The following is a 10,082-nucleotide window of genomic DNA, read 5'->3' as shown; positions in this document are numbered from 1 at the left end:
GGTGCTACGTACGAGTAAAAATTGGGATAATTAAGTACAGTATCCTAATTAAAAAATTGTGTGATTGTATTAGCATTTCCTCAAGTAAAAATTCTGAAACAGCCAAGTGGTAGTAACAATGTAACATCCGATGCAAGAGAATCCTAAATGAGTAAAAAGGGTTTACCGTTGAGAAAGAGAGGGGGCGGCGCCGCCTTGGACGGAAACGGTGTTGGAGAATTGATCGCAGCACCTAATTCACCATAAATTGCCGCCGACATTACTCAATGTTACTACTCAACTACCAAACTCAATGTACGACCACCTCAACCTCTACTCCGACTCCAACATCAACTATACTGCATTCTCATCACGAGTTTTGTTAACTCCATCGATCATTCTCTTCAATTGTTATGAATTAATCTGCCGTTGCAAATTCAATAGGTTTTAAGCCTTTTAGGGGAAATCGGTATGAAGAAAATAGATAATGGATTGAAAATGCAAAACTTCTGCAATTTTTTTTAGATTATTTAATTTTGATTCAATTATTTACCACAGGGATCTTAAATCAAACATCAAATTATAATGATCTTAAGAACAGTGTAATTAAAGAAAGAGAGAAATTATGATAGAAATTCGAAAAATTAAAATAGGTTGCATATTTTGCAATTTGGGTTAGGTATATTCATTACTACTACGATTTATCCGAATTTGGCTGGTGAGTTTCAACTTTCAAATCTAAGTAATTTCATTCATTTTGTTTGTTAAAAACGTAAATACTTGAATTTTAAATCAACGGATATATGCTTTTGAATTTTTAATTTATTTTAGAAGTACGTCCACCTCCAAAATGATTATTCAAATATTTTCAGCTCTTAACTCTTACATACTCACGACTGACGTCACAAAATCTCTCTCTCTCTCACACACACACATAGAGGCACAATATGCATAAATTGATAAGATTGTAGAAAAAAAAAATAATCTCTCATCCGTTCCATTTAAGATGACCTTTCCTTTTTGGTTTGCTCGATTCAAGTGAGAATATTCTGCATCTTTCTGCAATATATAGTCTCATTTTGACTTGATACAGGTTTTAAGAAATTATTTGACTTTGTGAAGAAAAATAAAAAAAATGAGTTAATGGAATGTGGACTCCACTTTTATATACTCCCTCCGTCCGCGAATAGAAGTCTTATTTTTTCATTTTAGTCTGTCCGTAAATAGGAGTCATGGTTCACTTTTGCCGTAAAAAGTAATAGGGGTCACACCTTTCACTAACTCATTTAACTCATATTTCATTTAAAACTAATATATACAAGTAGGACCTCTATTCCACTAACTTTTTTCCACCCACTTTTCTTAACATTTCTTAAAACTCGTGTAGCCAAGAAATGCTACTCCCAATGGCGGACGGATGAAGTAAGAGTTAATGTCAGTGTAATAATTTGGTTGAATAGTGGGATACACTTAGAATGTAAAAAGGTAAAGAGGTAAATAGAATGTAATAATTTGGTTGAATAGTGGGATACACTTAGAATGTAAAAAGGTAAAGAGGTAAATAGGACTTCAAATCGCGGACATCCTAAAATGGCAAAATGAGACATTTTTACAATGCACACCCAATGGGACTCAACCCGCAATCTATTAAGGCCATGGGCGCTTCTTGTTTAATTATCAAAGTTATATTCACTTCGTTTTCTAAAAATAAAAACTTTAAAAATAATACAAGTTTTAATATAAAATTGAAAAAGTAAGAGAGATGTAGATAAAAAATAGATAAAGTAAGAGAGAATTAAAATAAGTAATGATATTAGTGTTAGTTAATTATTGGGTCAATTTTCTAAAATGAAGAGTTTCTTTATTTAGAAAACGGAAAGAAGAATTTCAGTTTTCAGAAAATAGAGATAGTAGTATTTTACTATGTAACTTTATTAGTTCAGTTTATATGAGAAATGTTTTACAGCGTTTGGAAATAAGTTGTGGCAAACTTTGCATTAATTGGATTTATAATATTATGCTTGAATCAATTATACTACTCCATTCTTTCCTGAATGTACGAACTAATTTCTTATAAGTCCGTCCTAGAAAATTAAGAGCTTTTTAGTTTTGGAATAGTTAAACAACATATTAACCTACACATCATTTTATTTACAACTTATATCATTACATTACACTACCAATAATGTGGAGCCCACTCTTGACTAACACTACCTTTTATATCTCTCTTACTTTACCAGTTATTCATTAAAATTCATGCCGAACTAAATGTTCATATTTTTCAAGGACGGAGTGAGTATTAATCAAGAATGAACTAAAATAGATCATTTTAGCTGCAAAAAGGTCCCTTCCTTTTCCTCACCTAATAGTGATTTCTCAACCATTAAGAAAACTTGACAAATACTAGCAAAATTCTAGAGGTTTAGATTTCGTTCTAATCTGCAGCAATTATTGCATTGAGTAAAGAGATAAGATACCAGAGTTGTGCCTGGAGAATCGTTTCCAGTTTTACACTCCCACTTGTTACCAATTTGTGCCGCATTTCATCCTAAATTAGCAACAAGGAAACCAAAAGGGCTTATTTCTCCGTTTGCCAGCACACGTATATGATCGACTATACGATGTGGCCATTGCAAAATTCAGCAACGAGTTAGTGGCAAATCGGAGGCGGTGGCATGTTTAATCTTCAAGTTCAATTATCTTTACCACTGATGCATCTCCAACCTTCTGGCAGACCACAACTCGATCGTGTGACTTGATCACTCCTGAGGCTTTTCCATGATCAAGAGCTACCTTGAGAACTGATTCATTAGTTGCGTTTGTAGACTCCGCCTGTAAACCAAGCAGTGATGAACACGACACTCAAAAACCCAGACCGTAAACACATTTTTAACGTAACTTGTGTGAACAAACATTGCAACCTGAGATTATGATTTTTTAAAATATTGCAGCACATGAAGAACTTACAGGATGGCGAGGATCGGCAAGCAGGGGGAAGAGCCCTCGTACTATAAGTGATTGCCTTGCCTGAACATAATTAAATAAATATATAAACAACCAAAAAAAAACATGTTTTTATATTTTTATGTTGTAAGATCAAACTGATACCTCAAATGCACCACTAAAATTCCACTTTAACTGATTCGTCTTGAGCCTGGGAATGACAACTGATAAAACAGGCATCGTTGGCCTATACTTTGCAATCAGCCTGCACTTAACAGGATAGTTATTGAAGTCAGAGATGAATCAGAATTATAAAAAAAATGATATACCATAGAAAAGGAACATTACTGATGGATTGATTACCTAGCAGCCTTTCCAGATGAGGTAAAACATATAATAACAGATGCCTTCACTTTAAGGGCAGCTCGAACCTAAACAGATTCCGAAATATTTTATCTATACCATGAACTCTTGAACATATACCAACAATAGAAGGCACTAAGTACACTATCTTCCTTTCGATTCTTATTGTTTTCTTTGCGGAAAACATACCGCTGAAGATGCAATAGATTCCAAGTGACTCATGGGCTCGCCAACATATTTTACAGTCCTCTTGAAGTATTGGTCTTGGTTGAAAACCTTCTCAGCCTGCGTGTCAATTTAAAAACTAAGAATACTTTTTAAATACCTACTAAAGCAAAAGCTTTAGATTGCATTATGATAAGCATTGACTGTCAAACTACTTGATGGTCAGGTGCATATCCTAGTCTTCTACAAGAAGGGCAGTCGAGTTAAGACGTGGGCTAGAAATAATTTCAAATACTCTATATACAATTTGTTTGTTGGGTATCAAACTTGTACCAATTATAAAGGAAATGTAACAAAGTTGTACGAAGAAAAAGCACCTACGCCAGCCAAATGAAACTTATAAATGCAAGAAAAATTTGAGGTATCAATACATTCAGATGCAAACGTGTACAAGTATCTTATGATAAGAACATCATGTACACATACCTCAGCACAAATTTTTCCCACCGTAGAAATTGTTTCAACCGGGTATAGTCCACGTAAGGTCTCAGCTCCAAGAAGAATTGCATCACACCCTGTAAAATAGTTACCGGGAATCAATCTCACCAGCTACCAGTAAGCTGCAACCTATTAACATATATCAGTATCTGGACAATAAATATAAATAGAATGGTAAGATAAGAGATTATTAAGACAACATATTCCCAGCAAGAAAAAAGGAAAATTTAACAATTTCTTCAAGAAATATCAAAAGGTAGATAAAAAGATTTCTTCAAAGATATTAGTAAGAAAGTATAAAGAGAAAATAAGAAGAATTCTTCTGAGATTTCAGCAGAGTGCCACACCATCCAAAACAGCATTTGCAACATCAGTTGCCTCAGCACGGGTAGGCCTAAGATTGTCGGTCATGCTATCAACTACACGAGTTACGACTGCCGGCTTTCCAGCCATGTTACACTTGTAAACAGCAGATTTCTGAAACAAGAACACCTGCAAGTACAGAAGAAAGCTCACTAAGAAAAATAAAGCAGGCAAGTAAAATAGCACCAAATTAATGCTAATCTGCCTACAGTAAAGATGCATCATTCTGAGTTTTCTGTGTTATTTAAGTAAAGCCTGGACAACCTCAGAAATATACTCTAGGAGAGATTCTTATTCCAAGAATAACCCAAGGAAATAATTGGAATGTGGGATATGAGATAAAACTGAAAGATAGGTAAACATGCAAGGTATTTACACATCATGGCAGATTTACGGTAAAAAAAAATGAAGCCTATTGGTTATTGTAGTATAAATGTATCACGCCCCTTAAACAATGGGGCTAGAGAATGCATATTTATAGTTGTTGACTGCTCAATTACTGTATATTGTCGTTGGTGGGGATAGACTGTGGCTCTTTATAGCTTTTATTCATAAATGTGTTGTTAAATTCACACTAAGATGTAGTCTGCACGAGCCAATTCAGGGATTATATCTAGGCAATTATATACAAAAATCATAAAATCCAAAAGAAAGACTATGTGTTGAACCTGGAAGATATTCATAGCTTAGAAATAATAACAACTAACCTTTTCAGGTGGAAGATCTACACCAAGATTTCCACGCGAAAGAATGATGCCATCAGCTTCCTTTAAAATCTCATCAAAATGGGTTAAACCCTGCAAAGTGAGGGAGATGCTGAAGTAAACTGTTTGACTCCCCTTAACTACAACATATCTCATTTTCTGGTACTCACACAAACTCTAACAACTACACGGAATGAAATAGATATAGCTTATGAAATCACCTCTACATTCTCAATCTTAGCAAAAATTTGTGTCTGACTTAGATCAGCATGCTTGGAGAGAAAATTACGTGCCTGCATTACAAGAAGGCATCATCAGTAAGTTGGTGGGTCATATAATGCACATTAACCTGTTAAAACATTTCTTTTCATTTTCAAAGTTACCTCACGAACATCCTCTGCATGGCGGGTGTAAGATAATGATAGAAAATCAATTTTGTTTTGAACACCCCAAGTGCTGATAATCTGAAGTAAAAGAGCAATATTACTAGAAGCACAAGACAAATTATTTAAAAAAACCTTTTATGAAAGCACCAGATAAAGAAACCACAAAACATACATCGCCCTTTTGTCCTACACAAACCTGTTTGTCCTTATCAGACAGAGTAGGGAGTTCGATACGGATTTGAGAAGCGTGCAATGTAAATAACGATCCAGCCAATGTTGCAGCATTCTTGACTACGCAAACCACATCATTGCCTTTTACTTTATTTACCTGCGCAGCAAAACCACCAATATCTAGCAATGCAAAGCCGCAAACAAATGACAGAGAGATACTTAAAGAAGGGAGAAGAAAATCACCCACAAGCAGGACAAAAAGCCTCAGAAGAATAATGGGGAAAAGGAGCCTCACTATGAATATTGTAAAATTTCAATAATTGAATTCCTGCTCTAGACATACCTCAAGCCACACTGAAGTGGTTTCACTTCCTGTAAATAAGTATTGGCCAATAAAAATGGTGTCGCCCTTCTTCACAGCCTGCGAGTATCCAAGATATATTACAAAGTACAGATAAGGTAGACTAGTTTATAAAGAATGCAAGCATTAAACATGAGAAATGAATTTACTCATCACTGTGCTTTTTCATTGACATCCTGAAAGATGTTAGCAAGAGGAAATCATGCCCAGACGGTTGAAACAAGGTTGATAAATGTTTGCAAGTAATCCATATTCTTGGAATGAAACAACCAGCAAATGACATGCTTACTAGAATCCCAATACATAAAGCCACCAGGCAATGATAAAGAGGGCAGATGCTTAACCTTGGCGAGTCCAGCAAAGTTGATAGGCAAAATTCCATTCGAAGCTCCTTGACCTCTATCGGGTGTTAGAGTAACATTTTCATCAGCCTTAAGTGTTATAGCCTTTTCAGCTTTATTAACCACTTGTAACTCAGGTCCCACTGTGTCTAGCATAACCTGCAAAGAAAGAAACAAAGTAAAATCGACGCTCTGCACTAAGGCCATGTTTGGTTGACCGAAGTAATCTGATTCCTTAATTATTAAATTCATGTTTTTGTTTCGATTTTTAATAAAAGTAATATACATACAGCACAGAGCTTCTTAGTGCTCTTAATCGCAGTCTTCAAATTTTCCAGAGTTCCCTGATGATACTCGGCATCACCCAACGAAAAATCAAATCTCCCCACTGCCGAAACAGAGAGAGAATAGGAACATTATAAATCAGAAGAGTGGCCTCATAAAAAAAGGAAGTCGATCAAATTACCAGTCAATCCGGCTTTAAGACAATCAGAAATAAGATCGACGGATCGAGAGCGCGATCCCAACGTCCCGACGATCTTCGCCATTGCAGGGAAGAAACTCTGCGGCAAATCGATCATGCAAATATCAAAATCATGCATGCGCAGATCTATTACGAAATCCAGATTGTCCAACACATACTAACCGCTTTGGATGGCTCCAGAATGGTGGCCATGCGGATAGGCTCCTCGAGCAGCAGGTGATTCGAATGATGCATGATTTCCAAAAATGAATTTCTAATTGATTACAATGGAAGACGATGAAGAAATTTTTAAATCTGCGCAGAGAAACACATGCCAATTGCACTTAACTGCTCTTATACTAGTATAAATTTCCTATTTTAGTTGATACTTTTGTTTTAATTAGTAAATTCACTAACAAATCACCACGTAATGAATGATCCAATAATAAGTCGCGAGTAATAGTAGTAGAAATTTTAGATGCGCGAGCATATTCCTCTTTTGGTCCACTTAAACCTCAATTAAAATAAATACTTTCCCCTAATTACTTCAACTTAGTACTATTTTTGTTAATTAATGGTGGAATGTTGGGAAGTCTTGATGGCAAATACATCTGTAATCTGATGCCCTCAACATACAGTTAACAGTTTCATGAAAATACATTTTTCATATCTTCTTTTTGTTAATCCATGAGTAAGAAAGACTGCGAAAAAGAATTGGCAAAAGTGTAGTATGTGAAATCATACAAGTTCATTTAGATGGTCATTTCTCATTCATTTTGTGTTACCGTCAACTCTCAAGGGACCATTCTTCCCATCTACAGCTACAATTCTTCGTTCATTAAACACACTAAATATATTTCCTTAATTTTTGCTTGAATTCGAATCCTCATGAAAAGGGTTGTTTTATAATCCTATTTTAGGATATTATTGATCTACTTCTCGTAAAGTCTTAAGTGATCAGTTTTTGTTTAAATTCATATCCATCTTAGCTATCTAAAATGTAGGGTTGATAAATGGGACCTATGACCAATAGGGGAAATGTGTAAGCTTTTGGGGTGTATAATTTTGGAACTTCATAAGTTGTTAGTCGAATTGCAGGCAGTCTTCTGGTCGTCCTGATTTGTGAAATAAGTATAGCACTGTCATGATCGAAAATCATGTGTTTCGATGGTGTCTATCTCAATTGTATTCAGAAGTTAAAAAAATGAAAGAATCATAAGTAAGTGTGTAGCCAGAGAGGAAGATAACAAAGGTCATTTTGTGGGCTGGAGGGAAACTGGTTAATGGGTATTTTGCCAGCCCATGGACCAAATTGTATGCAATCCATCTCAGGTTTGAGTAATTGTGTGTGATATTGTTGTTATTATACTCCCTTTGTCCCCTAATAATTGTTCTTTTTTTTTTGGCACGGGTTTAAAAAAATAATAAATGGGTTAAAATAGTTAGTGGAATATGAATCTCACTTTTATATAATTTTATAATAAATGTGAATGAAATGAATTAGGGGAATAGAGCCTACTTACCATTTATAGTAAAAAGTGAAAGTTGACAATTAATTGGAGACGGACGAAAATAGCAAAAGTGGACAACTATCACGGGACGGATGGAGTATGATCTTAGAGCATCCACAGTAGGGGCGCCGCCGCGGCCGCCCCGATCGCGGCTAAGCCGCGCCTGTCTACTGTGGCGGAAGAGGCCGCCCCGAAGGCCGACGGTTTTGTGGGGCGGAAGGGCTTTCGCCCCAAATGCGCCGAGGACGAGCCGGAGGAGAGAGAAACGCGGCAGCCGCCGCGGCTATCTATTGCACAGCGAAACCACCGCGGCGGTCGCCGATTTACATTTTTTTTTTTAAATTTCGGATCTTTAATTGTTTTTATTATAAATATTCCTCTTATTTTCATCTTCTCTCCACACACATCTTCACACCTATTTCACTTTCTATCCAATTTTTCTATCTCTAAAAATTTGAGGATTTCCATTGCTATTTATGGATGATTTGTGGAATGAAGCTTGGGATTCTTTGATTCAAGAGGTGCAGAAGGAAGCCGACGAGGAGGATGAGGCGGCGGCGGCGGCGGAATTGGCAGCGGCGGCGATCCCTCGTGAGATTCGTCATCGTCGGACAATCCCACGAGACCATGTCGGAGCGGCTGAGCGGCTTATGGCAGACTACTTTAGCGCTAACCCCCGTTACCCAGCTGAGATATTCCGTCGGCGTTTCAGAATGTCGCGACCGCTCTTCACCCATATAGCGACGACATTGGCGGACCGGTACGGTTGCTTCAACCTCCGAAGTGATTGCACTGGCCGGATCGGACTGTCTACTTTTCAGAAATGCACCTCTGCAATAAGGCAGCTTGCCTATGCCGGACCGGCTGATATGTTCTACGAATACCTACAGATGGGTGAGACGACTAGTCTAGAGGTGCTCCGGCAGTTTTGTAAGGGCATGCGAGAAGTCTTTGGTCCGGAGTTTCTACGAAAGCCAACCCCCGATGAGTGCCAGAGACTGCTAGATATGCACGGTGCGGTGCACAGTTTCCCAGGGATGATGGACAGCATTGATTGCATGCATTGGGAGTGGAAAAACTGCCCGGTGGCGTGGAAAGGCCAGTTCACTACTGGTTTCAAAAGCAAACATCCTTCGATGATCCTGGAAGCCGTTGCTGACTACCGTTTGTGGATCTGGCATGCGTATTTCGGTGTTGCAGGTTCGAACAACGACATCAACGTTCTGCAGTCGTCGCCTATCTTCAATGATGAGTGCCGGGGAGAGGGTCCAGAGATCAGTTTCGTAGCAAACGGCACGCAGTATCGCAGGGGATACTATTTGGCAGATGGAATATACCCTCGTTGGCCCGTATTCGTCAAGACACTTCGCCAACCGGCCGGAGCGAGGAGACAACATTTTGCGCGAAAACAAGAGGCCGCTAGGAAAGATGTTGAGCGAGCTTTTGGTGTGCTCCAAGCGCGGTGCGCCATTATACGCTGCCCGACACGAGTTTGGCACGAAGATGATGTCGCGAATATTATGTTAGCATGTATCATATTGCACAATATGATAATAGAAGATGAAGGATTTGCTGCAAAACGTTAGGCACCGGAAGATGGTGCAAGTACAAGTCACGGCGTTGCATCCGCGCCGATACAGATGGGTGTACCACGTAGTAATGAATATCTGATCCAACGTTTCGCTGATATACGCAGGAGCACAACACATGACCAACTCCAGGTCAATTTGATTGAAGAGGTCTGGGCACGTAGGGGAGGCGGCGTAGCGTGAAGAACATGTGTGATTTTCCGTAGATCAAATTTTCGTTGTAATTATCCGACGAAATTTAGTTT

General features: G+C 37.9%; 2 protein-coding genes across 2 annotated transcripts; one reads left to right on the top strand and one right to left on the bottom strand.

Annotated features, from left to right (window-relative positions):
• Positions 1 to 2,406: 2,406 nt before the first annotated feature.
• Positions 2,407 to 7,097, bottom strand: LOC125223895 (pyruvate kinase 1, cytosolic-like). The gene is made up of 16 exons (XM_048127204.2): positions 6,921 to 7,097; positions 6,741 to 6,837; positions 6,565 to 6,662; positions 6,278 to 6,433; positions 5,916 to 5,993; positions 5,598 to 5,729; positions 5,399 to 5,479; positions 5,237 to 5,308; positions 5,019 to 5,108; positions 4,296 to 4,440; positions 3,937 to 4,025; positions 3,475 to 3,570; positions 3,286 to 3,353; positions 3,088 to 3,187; positions 2,947 to 3,006; positions 2,407 to 2,811 (listed from the first exon to the last, which is right to left on the bottom strand). Exons 1-16 carry the CDS (start codon positions 6,990 to 6,992, stop codon positions 2,659 to 2,661), a joined length of 1,587 nt encoding a protein of 528 aa, XP_047983161.1. The 5' UTR covers positions 6,993 to 7,097; the 3' UTR covers positions 2,407 to 2,658.
• A 1,627-nt stretch (positions 7,098 to 8,724) lies between these two features.
• Positions 8,725 to 10,020, top strand: LOC125221005 (uncharacterized). Its single transcript, XM_089060306.1, has 2 exons — positions 8,725 to 9,267; positions 9,835 to 10,020. Exons 1-2 carry the CDS (start codon positions 8,725 to 8,727, stop codon positions 10,018 to 10,020), a joined length of 729 nt encoding a protein of 242 aa, XP_088916432.1.
• The last annotated feature ends 62 nt before the right edge of the window (positions 10,021 to 10,082 follow it).

The sequence above is a fragment of the Salvia hispanica genome, chromosome 1 (genome assembly GCF_029641045.1).
Source record: "Salvia hispanica isolate PSC_SH4W2 chromosome 1, Shi_PSC_v1, whole genome shotgun sequence".
NCBI classification, from domain to species: domain Eukaryota; kingdom Viridiplantae; phylum Streptophyta; class Magnoliopsida; order Lamiales; family Lamiaceae; genus Salvia; species Salvia hispanica.
Note: the sequence above shows the minus strand (reverse complement) of the source record. Positions and strands in the feature narration are given on the sequence as shown.